General features: G+C 45.8%; 1 protein-coding gene across 15 annotated transcripts in view; it reads right to left on the bottom strand.

Annotated features, from left to right (window-relative positions):
* The window catches only part of LRATD2 (LRAT domain containing 2), a 135,566-nt gene extending 117,105 nt beyond the window's left edge, over window positions 1–18,461 (bottom strand). For 12 of the 15 annotated variants that reach the window (XM_047842453.1, XM_047842448.1, XM_047842452.1 and 9 more), the window contains exons 1-2: window positions 18,096–18,460; window positions 16,268–17,502 (exon numbers count right to left, since the gene is read on the bottom strand). In XM_047842453.1, coding sequence (XP_047698409.1) covers window positions 16,465–17,406 — 942 coding nt within the window. In that variant the 5' untranslated portion in view covers window positions 17,407–17,502; window positions 18,096–18,460 and the 3' untranslated portion in view covers window positions 16,268–16,464. Of the gene's footprint in view, window positions 1–6,776; window positions 7,443–12,435; window positions 14,317–16,267; window positions 17,503–18,040 lie in introns of those variants that run through there. The other 3 variants (XM_047842461.1, XM_047842458.1, XM_047842455.1) reach the window with 3 other exon arrangements.
* Between the last annotated feature and the right edge of the window lie 6,135 nt (window positions 18,462–24,596).

A 24,596-nucleotide genomic window follows, 5' to 3' on the forward strand; every position in this document is an offset into this window, starting at 1 on the left:
GAGAGAGAGAGAGAGAGAGGGAGAGACAGAGAATCCCAAGCAGGCTCCATGCTGTCAGCACAGGACCCAACGTGGGGCTTGAACTCACAAACTGTGAGACCATGACCTGAGCAGAAATCAAGAGTCATACGCTTAATCGACGGAGCCACCTGGGCACCCCATAAACCTAATTACCTCTTAAACGCCCAACCTCCAGACACCATCACACTGGGGGTTAGGGCTTCAACATATGAATTTTGGGGAGCACAATTCAGTCCATAGCAGTAGGTATTATTAACTCCATGAAAATGGAGTCTCAGTGAAATTAGTACATGAAAAACTATAAAAGGACAATGGTATTAAGAGGAGAATATTCTTGTAGACACGTGAATTCCTCATGGGCACTTTCATACACAGCCATCCATACATATACAACCATGTATATTCCATAGTAACAGTCATGTTACAGGTCCTGAACTCAGAGCCTGAGTTCAATTCCACTTTCTGCCAATCATGAACTTTGGGGTCTTGGAGAAGTTACTTAACTGTTCGGAGTCTCAATGTCCGTTACCTGCAAAGGGGAGAATTCCTAATTTCATGGAGTAGTTGTGGGCACTAAATGACAAATAAAGAGTGTCCCAGAGTGCATGGCACAAAGCAGACATCAATTAAGAGTTCAGACATCAAAGATACATATACAAACTTGTTTGATGCCCGTGTGATTGTTAGAACAGATTTGGACGACTTCCATATCCAACAATAAGTCACACAAACTCCGGTTCATTCCCATGGATACTATTCAGGCACAAAACAGAATAAGATAGATTTTTTTTTAACCTCCTGGGTTCTCTTCCCATCCCTAAGTGTTGTGTGACTTTAGGCAAGTGATTTAACCCCTCTGGGTCTGTTTTCCTATCTAAAATATGAAAATAAAAGCAGGACCTTTTTCACCGAGTTGTCATGAGGGTTACATGGCATATAGTCCATACAAGATGCTTAAAATCTTTCCAGGCACATAGCAAGTATGTGATAAATATTATCCATTATTATATTATAATTCGATTTGTGTGGAAGGAAGAAGGCTAATTGATTAATTTCTGGGAAAAGATATAAGAATCTGCTATTAGCTGTTGTTTCTGGGGAGTGAGAGTGGGAAGTAAGAGTGGGAAGTGAAAGAGAGAAGGGCTTCAACCTTCCCTTTACCCCTCGGGTGCCATTGGGAAAAACCACCCCCGAATCATTAGCTCTACCCCTTCCCTCTTTCTCACATAATGAAGGCTAGACTGAATGGTAGGTGAGCACTTTCTTTTACTGCCAGCCAAGGCTGTTGTTCAGTCAGGACACATGAGTACAGTAGCTAAAAGATCTCCGTTCTACTTGGTACATGGCCTCCTTGCCCCCATTATCCAGTAAGGAAGCATTAACCCCTTGCCTGCTGGGGGGCCCCTGAGAGCCTCTGGGATGCTGATTCACCATGACTGGTTTCTTTAGGTGCCTGTAATCCAAGTTAGTAAATATTTTGACTCACTCTTGGTGCTAGGCATTGAGCTCAGGGCTTTGCACCCATTGTATTCGACTCTAAATAAGTCTTCAAGGGACTTATTCTTACTTTCCCAGTGATGAAATACAGATTACTTATTATATAACTGGCCCAATAGCACACCACTAATAAGTGTCTCTCTGGCTCCCAAGGACATGCTCCTCTCATTGTGTCTTTGCTTTCATTGGCTCACATTCTGTCTCTAAAAATATTCCTATGTTCTGCCTCAACGAGTTATTTTTAAAAAGTTAGTTTTACCAGCTTTGTAGTTCTGGCTTGTTCCAACTGGTTCAACAGTTTCAAGAGAAGAGCAGAATTATCATCAACTCTGTGAATAATTAACAAGTTGAGTTTGATCTCTGGACTAAAACTGACCACTGAACTTAATATTTGCCATGAACAAAAAGACAAGGAAAATTTCCCTAGATCAGCACTTTTTCCATGCCTGGAGAAGTAGGGAAGCCAGAGAATCATTCTCACTCTGTTGCCCCTCTAGGAGATGAAGTCCCCTGCTCAAGGTCACAGGTGCTGAACCCAGCCTGGAGGCTGGGACTCTACTCTGTGGGGACTGGATAAGGTTTTGGAAATTAAATAGTCTCAGGCTGAAGTCATTATCAGTTGTGTGACATTGGGCAAAGTTACTCCCTCCTTCCCTCAACTTCCTTCGTCATTTGTAAATGGGGGTGGTAGTATTTATAGGTACTTAAGCTAATATTCTGCAGTGATATTAACATTTTTCAGCAGTCATCAACCAATCAAAGTGGTGCACATAGAACTTCAGCCGAGTGCTGGAGGCCCCAACTCTGCAGGCGTGTACCTGTTAGTCTTTGGGGATGTTGTGGTGGGGGGGGGGGGGGTCCCAGGGCAGCGGCAAGGTAGCCAGGAAGGTGGGAGTGCTGAGGGGATGAGGGGCAGGTTTTGGGGAAGCAGATATTTATCAACTGCTATGGAAGTGTTTTAAGATTTTAACATCTGCTAGGCTGTTCAAATGGCTACAGGATGAAATAGGGGTCCTTGGCAATGTGAGTTTTGCATTTATAGGGGAATTTACTCTGCTTGGTGCTGTGGCGAAACTTTGTTTCTCTCACATGATTCCACATAATCTTCACAAACACTCTGGAAGGGGCCACCTCAGGCCCCTTCTTTCGACGAGGAAACTGCCTCTCTGAAACTTACAATAGTAGTAAGTGGTAGACCAGCGATCTGGATTCTTGCTGGCCCATGCCAGAGCCAGCCATGCACCTCCGATGGGTGAGAGCAGGAAATCCTGGGCAATAGTGCAAAACTGAAGCTGAGAACATGGGTGGGAAAGGACGAGTAAGAGAGATGGGCGGCAGGACACTTCTTATGAGGAATAACAGAGCTGCTAGACTCACGGAGTCCTTGGCAAGAATGACATTAAAAACATGTATCCCACTCCCATTTTGCAAATGGAACAAAATGCTGACAAAAGATGAATCTGCATCAAGGGTAGATAAGAGTTTCTTTTGCATTATGCGTATTGAAGCAACTTTGAAATTCTGCCCAAATAATAAGTTCAAGTAAAAAAAAAAAAATCATAGCCCTTTGTACAGAGGGCTTTGTCCTCTCTCAGCTCTTGGTCATCTGTCAGTTGGATTGTTCAGTTTCTTGCCTTCATTGACTCCGTTTTCAGAGTACCAGGGGCCACTGAAGAAGGTATAGGTGGAATGTTCCACCTCGCCAACTTTCAGCAGCACCGAGGAAATCTGAAGACAAGCTTTTGTGATTGTGTGACCTGGAAATGCTTGCATTTCCAGTCAGATAACTGTGGGCTGAATCTTGTTTGGCCCATTTCACAGGTCAGCCATCTTGGACAAATCATGACTTCATATTAAAATAAGAATCACCGTGGCAACCTCCCAGGTTATACTGGAGATTAAATGAAATACCACTTGTAAGGCTGCAACCATGGGGTCTGGAGCATAGTATGTGCTCAGTGAGCATTTTATTTCCTTTTCTCAGAAGCTCAATTTCTACACCTATTCAAGGAGGATGGTAATCGTATCTTAAAGAGAGGGTGCAGAGATTTAATTCAATAACCTGTGAAACATGCTTTAGCAATGCATAACATTATCAACACATTAAATTAGTGTTTTCATTGCTAGAGGGAGATGATGAAGGTGGCTCAAATGTCCTCTTGTCCCTAGCTACATCTCACAGTTGAATGTCTCATTTTATCCTTATTACTTTCAAGTGTCTTTCAACTCTTTAATCTGATTCTTCCAACATGACTATTGAAGCATTATACATGCCTCATAACACAATTCACATCTCCCTATCATGCCTCGCCCAGGTCTGTAAGCTCCAAACGTGTAGTGAACACGTGCACTTCTGAAGGAAAGGCTAAGGAGGTGACAGGCATTCAAATGAAACGTTTGTCTAAAGTGATCTGTAAAGAGGTGAAACTATGAGGCTCTGGATATTTTTTCCCCTTACGAGTGAATCTTCAATTTCAGGATTTCAATGAGTCAGAAAACATTAGGGTGCAGACAGCTTTGGGGAGCCATGATTCTGCACCCTCTTGCGACATGGTATCACAGTGCAGTTAGGAATTGTTTGGTCAAATTTAGTTTCAGATATGTACACACACACACATATATACACACACAGGCACACACATACATATATGTAGGCATTTAGTTATGACACAGTTCATTTCTTATTGCAGGTCGATAGAGTGTCTGAAAATACTGTTCTAAAGCAAGTTAGAAAGACCTTGGTGTGTTTAGGGAAAAAAATATAGGACTGTGAGGCTGGAATACAGTTGCAAGAAGGAGTGATAAGAAGTGAAGTTGGCAGCTAAGCAGAGGCCGGATTGTGCAGGCCAACAGGTCACGGTAAAGAACTTAGATTTTATTCTAAGCACCACTGGAAGCCACTAAAGTGTGTAAAGCAGCATGTTGCACACTCCGATTAACATTTTTAAAAGCACAGTTTTGGTTTGCTCAAGTTCACATAGTAAACTCTGGAATTTGTCAGGCCCACTCAATAACCAAGTGCTTTGGAGAGAATAACACTGTAATGGAATAACACTGTAAACCGCTGATTTGAATTCTTGGAGATACCAATGAGATTAGCTGGGGCGGTAAAAAATAAAACTCCCATAGAAACTCAAACAACAATGTACTATTTTTCACCTGTAAGTAAGCGAACATTTTTCAAACAGCTTTACTGTAATTGGCACAATCTTTTTTAGAGGGTCACGTGGTCATTCCTATCAAAATTTACATTTTGCATAACCTTTAATCCAGAAATTTCACTTCAATGATTATGTCCTTCAGAAATACTCCCATACGGGGGTGCCTGGGTGGCTCAGTCAGTTAAGCGTCTGACTTTGGCTCAGGTCATGATCTCATAGCTTGTGGGTTCAAGCCCCACATCAGGCTCTGTGCTGACAGCTCAGAGCCTGAAGCCTGCTTTGGATTCTGGGTCGCTCTCTGCCCCTACCCCGCTCACTCTCTCTCTCTCTCTCTCTCTCTCAAAAAATAAACACTTAAAAAAATTCCTTAAAGAAACACTCCCATACATGCCAAGAACATGTATAGCAAAAATGTTTGTATCATTTATAATTAAGAAAAAATGGATATAGTTGAAATGCACATTAAGGAAAAAACGCATAAATAAGAAACAGAAACTTTTTACTATGAAATATTAAAGAGCTATTTAAAAAGAACATTCTAGAAACTTTATGTACTAATATGAAGGTTTGGATTTATTAACGAGTGAAAAATAGAACTATCACAGTAATATGGGTAGCATGAGCTAATTAAAAAAACTGGGCAGCTAAGCATATCTGAATATTCATAGAAAAAATTCTAGAAGGAATACACAACACATGTAATATTGATAACCCCTGGTCACACGTGGAACAAGGTGAAAAAAGGCAATGGAAGATGTCCTTTCTTTTACTTTATAGACTTTGCTATTTGAACTTCTTTTAAGCACATATTATTTTTGAACTGTAAAAAAAAAGTAATAAAATTATATTAATAAAAAAATATTCATAGGCTTAAAGGGCAGGCAGAGAGAGGCACTAACCCGGGAGGTAATAAAACAGTTACAGCTTTATGAGGATATGATGATGTCAAAGCCTGAGCTTCACCTCCTACGTTGTCGGGTTGGGGAGAAACTAAAGATTCCGATGAAATGATGCCTTGGCTCGTTGGGGTGTGTGTGCATGTGAGCATACATGTATGTGCACATCTATTTATGATTTTCTTCAAACACCTGGAGCCAGAGAGTTTTAACCATTACAAAACTAAATGTCACATCATCTCTGACCATCTTAACTCTGGTTAAGTTTCTTTGGCTCAACTTGCTCCAATCCTAAATTCATCTGTGGGTTTCGGGTGAGTCGTGCACACAGGGCAAAAGGGAAAAGGGGAAAATGGGTAATGACAGCCACCAATCCCTGATCATCAAGCTTTCTCCCAGGACTACTTCCCAGTGATTTCTGTCTATTACCAGGTACTCCATAACCCCGCGTGGTGGGTAACACATCATTCCCCCTTTACAAATGAATACACCCCGGTCTCCCAAGCCAGGCGAGGCCATCTGCCCAAGTGGCACAGAAAAGGGAGGTGCTGGGCTGACAACCCAGGCCTGACTCCAGCGCCGGGCAATGCTCTCCACTCCCTTTCCAATGAGAGCCTCTCAGCTCCCTTGAAACACAGAGAAAGCAGCCTCAACCTCAACTGTGTTGGAACTGCTTGGTTATGCCTAAAGGTAGCTGGAGGATGGGGCTAAAGAGAACAGAACACTTTTAACGCCGTGCAATTATGCTTTCAATAATGTGCCCTGGTTGGCTGAAATCTGTATCCGCGCTACAAAAAAGAAAAAAAGGAATTACTAAGCAATTTATAGTATTTGTTCTCATGTCCCCCCACTCCCCCAACCTCGTACAGAGACAGATGTGTGTTTTGCTCCCAAAATAAAGGGTTGATGAGATGGGAGCAGGATTATGTCAGAACCTTCCTCTGATAAGACTTCCTCCTATCTACTTAACTTTGCCTAGGAAGCTCATTCTGGCCCCCCTTCCCTACCCCCACCACATGGGGTTAGCTGCTAACACCCCCACCCCTTGCCAGTGCTGCTATAATGCCTGGAGCCTGCCCGTTCTCCGTCCTATTTACTATGTGCCTGTCTTGCTCAGCGGAATGCGGGTAGGCACCTGGACACGGGGACCTCGTGGTATTCCTCTTTCTAGCCCCAGTGGGTAGCAGGTTGCCTGGTCAGCCTCAATACGTAAAGAATGAATGAACACAATGCTAGCCAGAGGCATCATTCGGAATGGCAAAGAAAACAGAAGGGTCCTGCAGAGAAGTGTCCCTTAAGGCTTGATAAAGAGCTGAAAATAGTCCAATTCTTAGCTTGGGACAGAAAGAAAGGAAGGAGACATGTCTTGCATAAAACTATTCCCAGATACTAGAATGGTGGATATACTTTTCAAAACCATAGAATGCACAACACAAAGAGTGAGACCTAACATAACTATGGTTGCTAATGATGTGTCAACGTTGGCTCATCCAGTGGAACAATGTGCGAAACTGATAGTCATGCTGACCCTGGGGGAGGCTTTGTGGTTGGGAGAGGAGGGATACGGGAACTCTGTGCTTTCCACCCAATTTCGCTGTGAACCTAAAAAATAAATTTTGCTCTAAAAAATAAAGTCTATTAAGTTTTTTTTTTAAAGTACTAAAAGAGATGTCAGCACAAAGAACTGCCACCGTTTGATGCTTTATGGCTTTATGAACAACCTTGCTCTTACTGAAATATAAAAAGAAATAGACCCCATTAGAATAAAGTAGAATAAATCATGTGTATCCATCGAGATACAAGAGAATTCTCTCTCCGTGGGCTTTGATGTATCCACCAACAGTAGAGCCAGATAGCGAAGTGTACCCTAGCGTGCAAAAAAAAAAGAAAAAAAAAATCAGTGTTCAAAGAGCAAAATTAAAAAAAATTAAAAATGGAACAGCAACAAAAAACTTACTCTAGGAAATACTATTTCTAAAGGAGATACAGATTTACTCTTATCATTGCCTTTTACCTCATCAATGGCCCAGATTTGGTTTCTAACATTAAATATTGTAACAAAATTTGCTGGTTCATAAAAACATTATATAGTCTCTACTTTTCATAATAAAAGTACTCCCTGAAGTTCAGTCATCCTAGTATTACTTTTTTACATTTACATAGTAATTTTTTTACATATTAATTTTTTACATGAATGAGGTTTAGGGCTATGGCCAAGGAATAAGTATTCATTAATTATAATCAATTAAAGCAACTAGCAACTTCTAGAACCATCTCAAAGGATAAAGTTGTACTTGGAATCTTGTCATGGACTGCTGTTGGGAGTCCTAAATTCAGGGTCCTGGTGTGGTAAAGGGACTTGTTCAAGGTCATATATCATGCTTGTAGCCACACCATTTGTGGCAGAGCCAATATGGCCACCACTCCATACCTACATGCTCCATGATGCACTCACTTGATTTACGTTATCTCATGTAAGCCGGTAAACAGACCTATGGAGTACAGCGTCCTACTAGCTCCAATTTTTAGGTCCGTCAAAGTGGCTTCAAGAAGTTATTCACTTGCCCACTGGCCACATAGCAAGCCAGGGGCTGGAGCCATGATATGAAGTCGGCCTGTGTGACCTGACTTTGGCCTTAAGGGGGAAAGGGAGTCACAGAAGCACAGAGAGGGACAGTTTCAGTAGGACTGTCACAATGCTCAGCCACAGGGAGTGTGGAGGTAATTAGGGGATGGTCAACATTCACCCAGGGCTGGTGATCGTTACTCACTATAAGGATTTAAAATCTCTCTTGTGAGAGCTGCTTCCCCTCTTCCTGACTCTTCTGGCTTCCAGGGTCACACTGCCCTCAGAGTTGCTACAACAGGATGAAAATCTACCTGCTACTCAGATAACGCAACAAGCCAAATGTGGGAGCAGAAGAATGTTCTATGTATTCTTTTTGGGTAAGGAGGGAGGGGCAGCCAAAAGTGGGGAGTGACCAGATGATCTTCTAGTGGGGGAGTCCTAGCCTGGGGCTTTGGAGACCAGCATTCCTGTTCCAGGCCAGAAGCTGTAGCTTATTAGCTATGTGACCACGGATAAATCGCCTCATTTCTCTAAACCTGTTTCCTCAACTATAAAATGGAGATCTGAGCATCTGTCCAGAAAGGCTGTTGTGATGATTCAAACTGGACATTGTGGACAAGGTGACCTCATCAGTGTTAATATTCTCACCACACAATCACTTCTAATTCCTCCTCAGCTCTCCAACACCTTAGTACCTTAAAAGTTCTTTGGAAATATTTGTTGAATTAATGAGTAAACGTAATAAAACGTATTAACAAGTTAAACGGTTCATCTACTAAAAATCAAAGCTCAAGAAAACATTTCAAATGCTATAGCAGTAGTGAGACAACTAAAGTATTAATTAGTTATCTCTTTACCTTACCAATTTCTTGTATCTAGCTGAGAAATTCTCCAGAACTAAAGGGAAGATCTCTCTCCCAGAGAGTCACTTCATTCTGAATAAGGTTTTCAACACATACAATATCCTAGATTTTCTCCAGTCAATCATAATAGCTATTGATCTGCACTTTTATGTGCATGTTTCATTTTGTGCTTACAGCCATTTGAAGTAGATACTATTATTTTAGTCCGATTATGTTATTATACACACTATATATTTATTTTCCAAGAATGACTGAAATGAATTGACCACCGTTGTAAGCCACACTGTACAGAAGATAAACTAAAGCTTCCAAGCAAGTATGTAACTTCTCCCACGAAGCTTAAGATTACGAGCTTCATAGTAAGCAGAGCGCAGAGGAGAGAAACCCAGGTAGTTTGACAGTCAGGCCTTAACCACTATTCAGTTCTTTGTTACCTAGGTCAGACTCTCTACCTCCAGTTTATTTTTTATTTAAAATTTTTTTTTAATGTTTATTTATTTTTGAGACAGAGAGAGACAGAGCATGAGCAGGGAAGGGGCAGAGAGAGAGGGAGACACAGAATCTGAAGCAGGCTCCAGGCTCTGAGCTGTCAGCACAGAGGCCGATGCGGGGCTCGAACTCACGAACTGTGAGATCATGACCTGAGCTGAAGTCGGATGCTCAACCGACTGAGCCACCCAGGCGCCCCTCTACCTCCAGTTTAGCCCAACTACTGAGAATCCTCAGTTATGAGGTTTAAAAAAAAAAAATGCACCTATCAAGACAATCAAATCTTGGGGGTTAATTACATTATTGTACAAGTTTCTCCCCAAAAGTAGCAGAGCTCATCTTCTGAGTCATTTATGGCCACACTTCACAAGCAAGGCATCAAAGACTTATTATAGCATCAGGGAAAAGACCGAAATTCACTCTACTTCATAACCTGGCTGGCAATTGAGTTCTGGGAGAGGGAAAGACAGTATCACTCACTTGCTCCCACTTTTCATTCCATCCTAAACCCACTGCTGCCTGACCCTATTCAAACCAGAGCTATGACAGTACCTTTAGATGATAGGAAGGCTTTCTACTCTAGCAAACCCAATCCCCAAATTCATTCACTCACTCAAACTCTCTCTGCTTTGTCCTACTGGAGTATGAAGCAAAGCCATTCTGAGAGCACTCAACATTCTTTTGTTCACTCCCCAGACTTCCCCACCCCCCACCGAATTAATGTAACCTGTGCACACTCTGAAGCCCCTGGCTCTCTCCTGCACCTCTTCCAGAGTTCAGCATAAATGCTTCTTCATGGAAGCCTCCACTGACTCATTGATGGAGAGATCCTCTTTTATATACCCTGTACATTCCCATTGACTGAAATGAAATTCCTTACTGTGAATTCCTTTTTGGCAAGTAGTTACCTGCCTTACCTGTCAGAATGTAAGTTACATTGAGGACAGAAACTATGGATCTGGTTTATCTTTGTAGGTTAGGCACTGGGAATTTAGAAGCCTCCCGGTTAAGTACTTTGAGAGTATTTTATTAGTTACCTCCTTTTTGCCATCATTTGTACAATTTTGGTCTGAATTCTCCGAAGGGAGTACTTCAACTAAACCTACACCCATGGGAATGCCAGCTGGTGCAGCCACTCTGGAAAACAATATGGAGGTTCCTCAAAAAACTAAAAATAGAACTACCCTAGGACCCAGCAATTGCACTAGTAGGCATTTATCCACGGGATACAGGTGTGCTGTTTCGAAGGGACACATGCACCCCCATGTTTATAGCAGCACTATCAACAATAGCCAAAGCATGCAAAGAGCCCAAGTAGAAATTAATGGAAAGAGTCCATCGATGGATGAATGGATAAAGAAGATGTGGTATATATATACAATGGAGTATTACCCGGCAATCAAAAAGAATGAAAATCTTGCCATTTGTAACTATGTGGATGGAACTGGAGGGTATTATGCTAAGTGAAATTACTCAGAGAAAGACAAAAATCATGACTTCACTCATATGAGGACTTTAAGAGACAAAACAGATGAACATAAGGGAAGGGAAACAAAAATAATACAAAAACAGGGAGGGGGACAAAACAGAAGAGACTCATAAATATGAAGAACAAACTGAGGGTTATTGGAGGGGTTGTGGGAAGGTGGATGGGCTAAATGGGTAAGGGGCCCTAAGGAATCTACTCCTGAAATCATTGTTGCACTAAATGCTAACTAATTTGGATGTAAATTAAAAAAAATAAAATTAAAAAAAAAAAACAAAAAAAAACCAAACCCTACACCCATCTGCTTTCTTTGAAGACCTACCAACCATCAGCACTTTCCAGGGCTATCTTTGATTAGAATCTGTCCTAAACATAGGTGTGAAATTGATTTGCCCTGAGAAACAAACTCCAGGGCAGGGACTATCTCTCAAGGTGTTGCTTGTAACCTGTGTTCTAGTACCTAGACTAGAGCTCAACATCCTCCAGCCCTTCATAAATAGCTAGTAGTATCTTGTTGTGCTCGCAAATATACCCTAATCACTCTTGCATCTACTCTGCAGATAAAATTGCTACATTCGTTCAATAAGCAGTTTTCCCAGTTAATTCAGTAAAAGGAAATAAAAGCCCTTCTGCACATATTCTGGGCCTGTTCATTTTGGAGGTCCTTTTAAATGCCTCCAAACATGTCATTTTCCTACATTAGGCAGGCTCAGTCCACTTAGAGGAAATGAGAACAGCAGCCTACACCAAGATCACCCAAGTATAAATGCACATCCTGTATTAGGGTCCCCTCCCTTTACTTTGTGCAGTGAGAACCATGATAAATTAAGGACTCCCACTCTGGGGATAAATGGGCTCCCCGCCATGGAGCTTCCTACTCCCTTCTGCATTCACCTTTCTTCCTATTTACATTTTTCATAGGAGCCTGTTGACAAAGCCCAGGCTTTTGAATCTCACAGGTCTGTGGCAATGGTTTCAGGTGCTGGCCACCTCCCACACACCAGTCCCAGATGCCACATCTGCTCCTCTACCAACTGCTGGCACCTGCCTCCTTACTATGCCAACAGGGCCATATGGTCACATTTGCCCATTTTCTGTAATTCAGCTACCCAATGAGCCACTCCCTTTGTCTGAGACTCTGAAACTACTTAAGATGCAACTGATCTTAATACCAAAATGCCCCAGTGTAGACTCCAACAAGGGAGCGTAGTGATCAGCAATGTTCCCATTGATTCTGAAAATCAATGCGCTCAGAAAATTTATGTTTATGAGACATTTTTCATGAACACTGATAACCTAGAAGCAATGGGAGGGCTTTGTCACTAAATGAATTCATCAAAATGTTTACCGAACAACGTAACGATGAAACACAGTAACATTCTCAGAAAAATTGCAGCTTGATTTTGGACCGCATATGGCAGAAGAAGGTACACAAGTGGGAAAAAAATATAAATTCAGTTAACACTAATGGATGGTTTATTGGAAACCCTCAGAGCGCTTTTCAAAAGGACTTGACAGATTTTATTTTAATAAGATAGTGAAGAGGAAGTAGTTCAAAAGAGGTCATCAGTCTTTTATTTAACTAAACACTGCCCTTCATTTTGAAGGAAATGATACACTTTCAAATCGGAACCTCCTTCTCAAGAAGTGGTATGAGAATGTAACATTGATTTAACGTACAATCTTCAACAAAAATACAGTTTACACAATTCACCAGGAAATAAAACACACAGAGAATTTACCGCATTAGTCAAAGGAATTCCCCATGGGTCACAGGAATTAGAGCTAAGAAGAGAACATAGTGAAAATCTGAATAAACCAGTCAAGTTCATAGCTACCACGATTTGAAAAAAAAAAAATTCACAAATAAAACATAACTTTTCAAACAAAACCATTCAAGGACCATGATCACAAGAGATTTTATTCTCATTTATATTTTTAAAAATGGTTAGACAATCACATAATATCAAGAGTCTTCGACACAGTGAATTCCATCTTAAGAAAAAAAAATAGAAAACAAGTAGCATTAAATTTTCTTCACTCTCCATAGCATATGTCATATAAAATTAAAGTTTTGCTTCCAAAAATATGTTTCCATGTGGTTGTCGTGTTGTCTAGTGGTGCTCTTAGGGCCAGAAGCACCAAAGACACGAGAAGTGTTAACCACCGAAGTGTCATTTTTTTCATAAAAACTAAAAACTTTCTTAAAGGTCTGGTGTAAAGTCTTCTGCTAGGCATTTTAGTGCTATAAAGTCATTTGAAATCACATGTGGAATAAAAGCTACAAAAAGTAGGTCTTTCAATACAAAAAGTCGTGTAGCTGAAGTTGTGGGCTTCTCTGACATACAGAAGCAGTCTCAATAAAATATTTGCTCAAATAAGAAAATAGAATTTGTTTCATTACTTTTTAGTATTCGGTCCGGTCCGCGGCCCTGTTCATCCCTGCCACAGCTTCTCAAGAACGTCAGAATCAATATTTCTTTCTTTCAGAGAACATACATACTTCACAGCGCCAGATAGTTCTGAAGTCTTATTACAAGGGAGAAACAGAAATTATTAAATATATCTATTTTTTTTTTAAAGTGCCAGATGTAGCCATAGCCTGGACATGAAGAACTCACTTATCCACAACACTGCCACCTTGAGGAGAGAGCGGAGTCGATGGAGTCCCCCTTTCTTGGAGCCTTCGTTGGTTGGTTGTTCCTTTAAAGCATGAGAACCCTAACAAAACTTCCAGTGAAATCCTTCTTTGTATTTACACACCTCACTTCACGGGTAGCCAGTAAAGACACATGCGTTACATGGGAAAGCCGTATCCGGAACAGATAGATTTTCTCGTCCGGTTCATTTTCACAAAAACCTCTTCTCTGGAGGCAGAATGATACAATGGGCGCGGATTTCACAAGTTCTTCCTTCAAGTTGAGACTTCTCACAGAAAGCAGTTCCTTTGGGGCGCCCGGGGGGCTCTTGGTTTCACTTCAGGTCATGATTTCATGGCTTCGAGGGTTCAAGCCCTGTGTCAGGCTCCGCGCTGACAGTGCGGAGGCTGCTTGGGATTCTTTCTCCCTCACTTTCGGCCCCTCCCCGCTCGTGCTCGCTCTCTCAAAATAAATAAATAAAAACTTAAAAACAAACAAAAAAGCAGTTCCTTTTTAACAGACTGTCACTGCTGTTACCTCCATGTGACCAATGACATTCACTTTCCAACTGAGGGCAAAGGAGGGACACAGAGATGGGGGAGTGAAAGAGCTAGCTGGCTAGCCAGCCCAAAACTGCTAGGAAGTGCTGTTCTGCTGTTCTCCTTCTGGCTGTCCGCACATTGGTCTTTCGACTACTGCGTTAAGCATAAAAGAAAATCCAGATCTGTTAGGTATGTTAGGCTCTCCTAAAGGTCTCTTACCTTGCTCAGCTTTTCCATGAGCAAAAGAATGTAGACATGAAACTGTGACATTATTAAGCATGGAAAACTAGATCTACATCTCCACAGGTGACTGGTAGCTCTCCAAAGTTCCAGACCAGGGCTGAGTGTGGTTCATCTTTAGCAAAGTGACAGGACCTGTTTGGTGATCCTTGTGAGAACAGGGAACACAGCTAATGTCCCTGAAATTAAATGATTTCATATTGAGGTGCTACGACGGTCTAGGCTTTTAAAAATTATGGCCTCAGCTTCCAAGTTTGAAAAAAGTATACCAGGACATCCTTCAAGTCTTGTTGCCATGAGTTAGAAATCCCCGGGGGAGAAGGCCCAAGGACCACTATAGGATGTTCACACAGAATTCCAATCCAACTGTGAGAATTCATTCACAAAAGGACTTGTTTAGTGTCATCTATAAGGATTCCCAAGAGAAAGAAAAACTTCACTCAACTTTTGAGACGGCATTAGCAATGCCAATGTGCAGCAGAGAAGAACTGTGAAATCAAGGGCATACACTACCAAAGAGCTCACAGGAATATAAGAGATGGGTTGTAAAAATGCTCTAAAAGTCCCACAGTAAAGCACACAGGATCAGCAGCAGATCCAAACGGTATAGGCCAGCCTGTGGCTGACAGATCTCACAACCCTAACCCGTGCCTTAGGACTGTCACCAGATTTGGTGCTGACTACACCAGGTGGCATTTAATTTGTGATGGCTGTCACCCCTCTGAATTGCAAAAGCGCTCTGAAGGGGTGTTCTCCAAGGATCAAAGACACTGCTGCAACAGAACAAAACTTTGCATCTTGAATTAAATTGCATCAGGTGTGGCTAGCGAAACAAACACCTTGTCCTTGAACCCACTTCAAGCCTAAGATTTTATCCGGGGCAGAATAAAAGCGAAAGTGAGGGGGGAGGAACAGTGAGGAGGAAAAAAAAAAAATTACAGGCCCACCACCAAAGCCTTACATTTTAAAAAAGGTTACCTTCACTGTTCAGGAAGGGGGTTAGGGTGATGGGTGGGAGATTAACTAATCCCTGCCAGGGCAACCCCATTTGGCGGCTTCTGTAGTGGATACTTTATGGGGTGGCACCAGCCAAGCCCCTGGGTGACCTGCCGAGGAACACAGCCAAGCAGGTTTAATTAGATCTGAGACACAAAGGGCTATTCCTTCCTTTGATAACAAGGAGGCTGCAAGTGCCCACGATAGCAGGTGAGAAACAAAGGCGGCAAAACAGAACCATAATTGAATCCTTCCCCTAGCTGGTCGGTGACAATGATTTACTTGGAACCTGGGAAGTGGTGGCTGGAGCAGGAAGGAGCAGGAGACTCTGCTAGAAGCCAGCGCCAGATGATGAATTACTTGCGGGCGGGGGTGTGAGGGGGGAGGTAGCAAAGTCTTTGTTTTGTAGCCCAAGTTTACCCAACTATTTATCACCCTTCACGGGCGGGGCCTGCCCTGCTGTAGTCTGCTGCTCCCTGACCTGGGCCTGGTCTCCGGCCTTACACCCCAGGAATCCCCAGCTTCCCAGGTACCACACACACCCCTGGGGAGTGGCGGTAGCAGATCTGTAGCTCTCCGAGCTGGCGGGGCGCCGCCACCCGGGCCGCAGTACAGGGCACCCTTCAGGCCTTCAGAGGAGGGGAGGAAGTAGGGCTGGGGGGGGGGGGGTAGGCAACGGCCGGCCCTAGTACTCCGAACTTCCCTCCACCCCCGAGGGCGAGTGCTTAAGGGTCGATTTTGGAGCCCGGGCCAGCAGGGATGAAGTGTCAGGCAAGTCCACCTTTTGGCCCACCTCAGAAAGAAAGAAAGAGCCAGCGGGCAGGCAGGACGTGCCCCCCTCCCCCCGCCCCGGGCAAAGTGCTCCTACCTGCTCCCTCTTCCTCCTCCGTCCAAGATAAAAGCTCAAGCCACAGCTGGCTGCGCAATTCGCCACCTCTCCTTTTCCCAAAGGGCCCAGGAGCCCAGATGGGGCCCCGAAGGTGCTGGAGGAGGGAGTGAGAGGAGGGAGGGGGTGGCGGCCGCGGCGAACGGCTCCCTCTCAAGGCTTAGCACTCGGCTCGAGCCTCAGTGCACCGCCGCCTCTCGGGCCTCTTCCTCCCGTCCGGGCGCAGGGGGGCGCCCGGGAGGCGGCGTAGTCCGCGCCGCATCGCTGTCGCCCTCGTCCGGCTCGGCCGGATGTAGGTGCATGGCGAGCTCCTGCAGCACCGCCGCGCGCCCGATCTGGTCGTTGCGCCGTTTCTCCATGATCAGGTCCTCCAGGCTCTGGAACTCGAGAGTGTGGCTGCGCTGCGCGGAGAGCTGGATCTGCAGCCGGTAGGGCTGCTTGCCGATGCGCAGCTCGCCGCCAATCTTGAACTCGCGTTTGCCGTAGCGGCACCAGGCGGCGAAGCTCTCGGAGTTGCGCCAGCTCAGCTCGCGCTCCTTGGCGCCCACGTGTGCCAGCGCGTTGCGCACCACGGCGCCCGGGCTTAGTGGCTTGTAGCGGTACAGGTCGTTCACCACGCGGCCGCGCCGGCCCTGGCTCGCGTCGGTCAGGAAGCTGTTGCTCACTTCCAGCCGGTGCAAGTGCACCACCTGGAAGTTGCCCACGTATACAGCCCAGTGCGGGTACTGCGCCTGCGACACGAACTCCACCAGGTCGCCAGGCCTGCACTTGTTGAGCAGGTTCTCGGGCGTGTAGGTGCTCAGCGCCGCGGAGCCCGGCGAGAAGCTCTTCTGGTAGATGCACTCGTCGCGGTAGAACACGGAACACTCCACTTCGTGCAGCCGCGGGTCGTACGGCTGCGGCGGCGGCAGTGGTGGTCCGTCGCCGCCGTCGGGGAAGCCGTCGCCGCCGCCGCCATCCGGCCCCTGGGGCGGCGGCTGCGGCTCCACGTCCTCATCGTCGTTGGAGAAAATGTAGGAGACCCCGATGCGAGGCCCGTCGTCACGGTCCACGCCAGTCGGGTCGGCCGTGGGAACTTCCTTATAACTTAGGTGGGTCAGTTTCTCCACCTGGTTGCCCATCACGCTGCGGATACACGTTCACACAGCCGAGAGGGTAGAAAGCGAAACCACCACTAGGGTCATTGGCACGGGTCCCCGGACAGGGGCTGAGGCCACCTGTTGGAAGAGGAAAGCAAGGAAGCCATGTAGGACCCTCCGTGAAAGGGACGATTTCTTAAGAGAAGGAAGAATGGCTGGGGGCCCAGCAGCTGGAGCCATTTTACGGGGAGGCTCGGTTGCGGCGAGCCTTCCCTCATTTCTCCACCTCTAGGGTCACGGTCACAGGAGGCCGGGCAACTCTAGCTCTACCCCGCCCCCAGCACTTCACCTCGCCCGGGCAAAAGCCCATTGCATCAGCAGCTCCAACAGCTTCCGCCGGCGCCCTACCTGCCGAGCCCAGGCAGGAGGGAGTAAAGACGAGAAACTTTACTCCAATCCCCCTTTTCTTCATCCTCCTTTCACCCCTGGGCCCTAACTTAGCCCCTGAGACGCCCCCCAGGCCTCCATCCTCGGGGAAACCGGCGAGGATCCCGCAGATCGGCCGGGGCAGGTGAGCCACCCTACCTGGCTCACCTGCGGCGCTCTCTCCACCCGTCTCGCCCGCCCCTCCCCCGCGCGCCTGCCCTAGGGCTTCGGGTTACCTGTGAAAACTCACCCGCAGAGAGGTGGAGGCCTTGGGGAGTTTACCCCTCCCTCCCCCCCAACCGCACCTTGAGACTTCTAGGGTGAGTTTGCAGGTGTGGGATCCGCAATCCCTCCTCTCCAGGCGCGGGTGGCAGCGAGGCTGGGCAGCGGGAAGCGACGCATGTCTTGCCCCCGCGGGTACGTAGCGCCCCAAGATATGAAGGTGGGGGGCAATACCTGTTTACACCGACCCCCTCCCTCCTGCAGGGACTGCTGTTCCCCCTCAACCTGCTCTCGGGGGTAGGTGGGACGCGGGAAGGCGGAGAAGGAAGCAGCCAGGCTGCCCGGCGGCGGCAGCTCCGGACCCGGCGAGCAACAAGCGCCGGAGCGGGAGGGACGGGATTGTAGATCCGGCTCCGGGCTCCCCGGGCGGGAGCGCAGCCCCTGGCATTTAAAGAGACAGAAGCTTGCTCCCGGAGCCCAGGTCTTTCCCACACGGCGCAGAGCCTCCGGGATCCCCGCCCCCTCCCCGCCCACCCGGGCCGCGAGACTCCGCCTAGACCACGCCCCCACGTCGGAGCGGGTTTAAATCCAACTGGTAAGCAATCAACCGGCGGGCGGGCGGCCTGGTTGACACTGATCGCCGCCGTCTGCGCTGGCCACTGGGAATCCTACTTGCCTTCTTAGAGCAAAGGCTTGCAGTGGGGGTCTGCTGCTTGCTCAGTTTGTATTTTTCCCAGCTGATGGCTTTAAAAAGAAATTGGAAGGCATACGCCACCTGCCAGTGCAGAGATGAGAGAGGAAATAAGAGTTTGGTGTTTGTTGTGTTTCTTCTCTTCTTTCCTAGAGTACCTGGAGAGGGAGGAATCGTCATTAGGTAGTAGACAGACGTTTGCTTCTTTTCTTTCCTTCTCTTCTCTTCTCTTCTCTTCTCTTCTCTTCTCTTCTCTTCTCTTCTCTTCTCTTCTCTTCTCTTCTCTTCTCTAGATTGTATTTCTTGCCAGAGGTCACAGAAAAGAATGTTTTGCTAGGACAGCTCAGTTTAGAGGTGTTCCTAGAACGGGAAAAAAAAGTTCACAGAAAGGAAACAGAATAAAACAGAACAAAGACTAAGTTGCTGGCTTGCTTTCAAGCCCTGCGCTCCATTTATTAGATGTCCCTGGAAGTTAGCACAAAGTTGATTTCATAATCTCTTTGTTTCGAATGTTACCAGGTCATCCGGTAGTGAGAGAAAGCATTCAGCTCTCCTTGTTTTTCTTGGGGCTAGGGGACATAGGGATTGTCTAATTGTCCTTAAATTAAAAACAAATTAGCAGAGGCCCCTTCTAGATGTATTTCCTATTTGCTGGTTTACAGAAGGAAGTGACAGGAGAGGAGCATTGCCTATTAACCTTCACTACAAGGGGACACTTCCTCCATGCTGATTTTGCTTTTTGTTTCTTTGTGTATGTGTGTTTTGTGTTTTGTTTTGTTTGTACCTAAGATGCAGGTTACCAAAATGTTCTTTGTCTTTTAAAAAATAATAGGTCTAGATTGGAGTGGGGGTGGGGCATTGTTAATAGACAAGCTCAGGCAGTCACTGGAACACCAGACTAATGCGTGGTGGAATTAAGAATGCAATTTAAGACCTCTTCTACCCTGTTTTCCATCACTGTTTCTTTTAACTAAATTTTTCCAGGTAACACTATTATTTATTCAGTGTGCATACCAACCAGTGGAAACAGGCATATACTAACGCTACTGCGATCCTTTTTAGTTTGAGAGAGAGAGGAAAAAAAAAATCAATCTACTTAGGTCCTTTTGAGCCCGAACGATCAATATTGGTGGGGCTGTGATGGAAGTTAGTCCTTCAGCAAGTCTAAAATCACAGTACAAGTTAGACCAAAAAGAGACTTCTGTGTGCCTGCTGTGAAGATTAAATTTAAATATTTTCTGAACAGCCTGAGGCACATGTTCTGAGGTGTTGCTGTTACCTGAAAGCTTTGTGTCAATGTAGGTACCCATTTTATAGGGTGGAGTTAGGCTTCTAGAGGCAATGGTGACTCATCCTATGTCTATTAGACTGGGAGACTTGTCTTATACACCACAAGTTCATTCTACAAGTTCAACAGGCACCAGCAGTGATAAGGCCACTTTGCTCTTAGCTGCTACTGGGTACGTTGGCTAGGGATGGGAGAATCCATAGAAGGATGCAGTAGTATGACAGTTTGCTGCCAGCACTTTGGGACAAAGATCTAATAATTAGGAAACCACACCTCGTTGTCTAGATGTCTGTCCCCTTGTCTTGAGTTCTGTTCAGGTATGTGATAGTGGCTCAGCAATGTTTCTTCAACTGACCAACTATAAAGTCTCAGAGAAAACTTGTGCTGAGTCATTTTTATATCCCAATGCTTGGTACTTAGTAAGTGCTCAATAAATGCTTGATGGATGCATTGCTGGAACCTTGGCCATCACCTGCCTCCTGGGTAGCTTCTGTTAATTCCTGTTTGGGGGCCCCAACTGCCATCTGATCATCTTGGTCAGAGGTTGTATAGGGCTCCCACACATACTTTGCTCATCTCCAATAATCATTTAATTAATTACACTTGGGAAATCTCATGTTTAGATTTCCAACTTCACTTGAAAAAACGAACTATATGAGCCCATAAGGCCCACGTTCCAGGATAACATCAAAGAGCTAGAACTAAGTGATGGTTGCCTTGGAGATGAGATGTAGACTCCAGTTGGCCCCAATCCTGTCCTACCACCTCACCTACCTGGTTCCTTGATCGGCCCCGAGAATCTCTGTGTTGGCCATCTCTGCCATTCAAATTCTACCACTATCCCTTTGATCACTTCATTATATATAATTCAGCAGTGGATCATCTACCACCTGGTATTATTCTTTAATTCATGTACTTAAAATGTCTTTTTTAGGGAGAGCTTGATTGAAAACATATTTCTTGAAGACCTACTAGGTACCTCCTTGTCTTACACACCACATATTCATTCTACAAGTTCACCAGGCACCAAACCAGGTTTTATACATATTCATGTCCCCATGGAACTCAATGTAGTGGAGGAGACAGAGAAATAAGTAGACTTCTTAGGACAGTATGACATGTCCTGAAGGAAGAGGAAGTAGAGGGTGCTGAGAAGTTTCAAGGCATGTGGGTATAAAAATGAGTGTCAAAATGCCTGCCATCAAGGGTGTTGGACTCATGGGGGTGACACAACGCTAGATTAATCATGACAATGACCGGCGAGCTCTTGACTCTATTATTCTACTAAATTTAGATAGGCTAGATGACTTCTCCCAGCAAGCGGGACAGTTTCACAGGTCCCATTGACTTCGAGGCTTGTGCTCATAACCACTTTGTTTAAAGATTTGACAAATTCTTGAGTTTTGCTGATTTTACTGGGCACCAGAGATAAAACGCAGTAGACAAAGTCCTTTCTCTGATGGTGTTTATACACTGACAGGGGGAGGGGTAGCAAGTAAGTCAATGAATTAGGATTTCTGAGAGATAAGGGCCATGAAGAAACTAAAATAGGGTAATGGGATTAACTGTGGCTACAGAGAGGCTGTTGGGGTGGTGACCTACTTTGGATAAGATGGTCAGAGATGGACTCCTACGGAAGGGGAACTTAAGCTGGCCTTGGCATTCCCTTCACATTCCTAACCAAGGTGGGAAGGAATTGGGATGTTCAGGAGAAAGAAAGGAGCCAGTGAGCAAGGGGCTGGGTTGGGAGGTACAGTCAGAGAGGTGGGAGGCTTTGAAGTTTGAAGGCCCTTGGAAAATGGACCGGAAAAGTATGGGAGAGGACGCACGTCCAGTAGAGGGGCCAGGCTGCGTGAGAAAAGGCACTCCATGCAAATGGAGCCTGGCAGGCAAAGGATGAAGCCCCGTGAAGGCATCTTCCCAAAGAGCAGCCACTCACTGAAGACATGTTCGTTGGATTTGGATTCTCAGACACACCATAGCTTCATCCCCCCAGCCCGGCAGTGACCCAAAATGTCACATCCCACACACCTTCTTGGAGGAGGCGCTCAATAAAAACAAGCTGTGTTGAATGCCAGTTAGTCACTCTCACAGTATCCCTTTCCAGAGCAGCAGGGAATAATCGAGAGCTGACATTTCTACCTGACAAGGCATGGGCACAGACTCTTCAGGTGTAGTGGTTTGAATGGCTCACTCCAAGAATGTAGAAAACAGGAGCACGAGGGCAGAATTATCTGATTAGGCAGTCTGGAACTCGGCCTGTTCCCCCGGGCTGGGCCCCAGGCTTACAGTGGCAGCAGATAGCTGAGAGAATTTGCTGGAAAACAGGTTCTTCCACACCTTCTTATTTGGGGAAACTCCCAGACTTACCTGCACCTGTTACCCACTGCTGAGGTTTTGTTGAGATCGTAAGAAGTGAGCGGTAGCAGAATGGAAACAGGTGACCTGGGCTGGCGTCCTGTTTGCCAGGTATATGACCTTGGAGCCTCTGTTCTCCATTTGGCCTCCTTTCCCAGTCTCTAAAATGGGGCTGATGCTACTCCTTGTCTTATGAATCCTCCAGTGAGGCCGTTTATGTGGAAGTACCTTGTAAACCCTAAAGACTGTGGAGATGCCAGGCATTATCCACACATCATGTAAGAGCCAGATGATGATTTTAACACGGGGAGGAAAAGGATAACCATTTGTCGTGGGAATGGTCTTCCTAAATTTCCATACTAATCCTGTGTTTTCACATTTCCCAGATGAGCACTCAAAGGCCCAGGGATCTGAATCTTGCTGACTGTAAGTGAGAGAAGCTGGATTCAAATCCAAATCCGGCTGGTTCCAAGTCTACTTTTCATGCTGCATCAAGCTGCCTGAGGAACACCAGCATATATGTTCATTCAGACATTGGCCAGGGTGTGGGCTGGTATGTCCTCTGGATGTAGAGTGACCACCTTGTCCAGGTGTGCCTGAGACGATCCCTATGTTAGCACGGGAAGTCCCGTATCCTAGGCAAACTGGGACAGTTGGCTGCCCTACATGGATGTCATTGCCCTCCCTGAATCAAGGGCTTTCGTGGGGTGTTGCCGGGAGTGGAGCAGGGATGGGACAGGAGCAAGGTGAGTCAGGTGTTTTAGTCCAGACCTACCTCACAGAGGTGAGGTTGTATACACACAGCAGCAACTGCATGAGCAGGGCCAGCCCATGAAAAAGACAACACAGATAACCTGCTTTGGCATTCATTCTTTTTTTCTCTTTTTGTAATGGGCTCCCCCGCAGGAGGCAAGGGCTAGGTCTCTCTTCCCCTGTGAGCTGCTCTTCCCACCCTCCTAGGCTGGCTCTCTTGGGCTTTAAAACCTGCAGGAGTTTTGCACTTTAACTGAATTATTCCTTGACCTTCAGATTAAGGAAGGAATCACAGAGGCCGCCTAGTGGGAGTGGCATCCTTTTCCTCGGCTCCCATATTTTATTTGCGTCCCCTCCCCCCACGCCGCCCCCAGACAATCAGAGCGGGGTCTCCCCAGCAGGCTGGGCCACAGCTAGTCTGCCCTGTGGGTAGGTATGAAGACCAGATGCCCTGAGAAGGCCTCTGGGGCGGCTACCCACCCCACCCACCCCAAACCATCAGCTCTCCGTGCATTCATTCATCCTGTGGCCAAACTGCGAGGAAGCTTTGAATCCTTTTTCCAGAAGAGGGCTCACCAGTGGGAAAACACGGAGGCCTGTCCCCCCCAGATCCTTGCTGTTTTGGGAGGCCCCTGACAACATACTGTTGATGTTGAACCGGAGAGTTTGATTTGTGCTCGGGAGTCTGAGCTTGTAGCTGGGCTCCTGCAGAAGCCTCATGAAAGATGCATTTCACCAGGCGGTTCCAGGGGAGAGACTGGCTTAAATTACAGCTCCATAAATCCAAATATTGGCATCTCTGCAAATCCAAATGTAGAGATTTCAAAAAAAGTCTAAATTCTAAGAATCTTATTTTGCACTTCTTGTGCAAAATGGGGAGGATGAGATATTTAGAGAGGAGACAAGGCTGTCAATAATGAGAAAAGCTTTAGCACAGCGAACCCAACCCCCTTTTCTTTCCTTGGGCATTCTTCATGCTTCCAGGGAAAAGGGATATGACATGAGAGGAAGGCAGCATTTGTTCAGCTTGGCTTTTTTCAGGACAGATTAGGGGGACCACCCACCCAGGATTTGGGGCATAGGGCTCAACAGATCTGGTTGGTCAATTTCTGTCTGCTTTCCCCAAGCCACTTCTAGGCCTGGGACCAAGGGAACCCCATGGGGAACTCACCCCACTATAATCTGTTCACAACCCAGCAGCCCCCAGCAATCCCATGACTATGAGCCAAACCAGATCACTCCTTTGCTCAAAACCCTCCTGTGGCTCCCTATCTCCTTTGGAGAAGGGCCAAAGTCCCTAAAATAGTCCCCAAAGCCCTGGCCCGCCTTCCCCATTACCTCTCTGGCACCTCTTCACGCACACCTCCAGACACACAGGCACCTTACTATTCCTCTCCTGTGAAGGGCATGCTCCTCTCTCACAGCCTTAACATTTGCTGTTCCTTCGACCTGGAACATTTTCCCCCAGATATCTTCATGGTGTGCTAGGTCTTA

This window comes from Prionailurus viverrinus, chromosome F2, assembly GCF_022837055.1.
Source record: "Prionailurus viverrinus isolate Anna chromosome F2, UM_Priviv_1.0, whole genome shotgun sequence".
Taxonomy (NCBI): domain Eukaryota; kingdom Metazoa; phylum Chordata; class Mammalia; order Carnivora; family Felidae; genus Prionailurus; species Prionailurus viverrinus.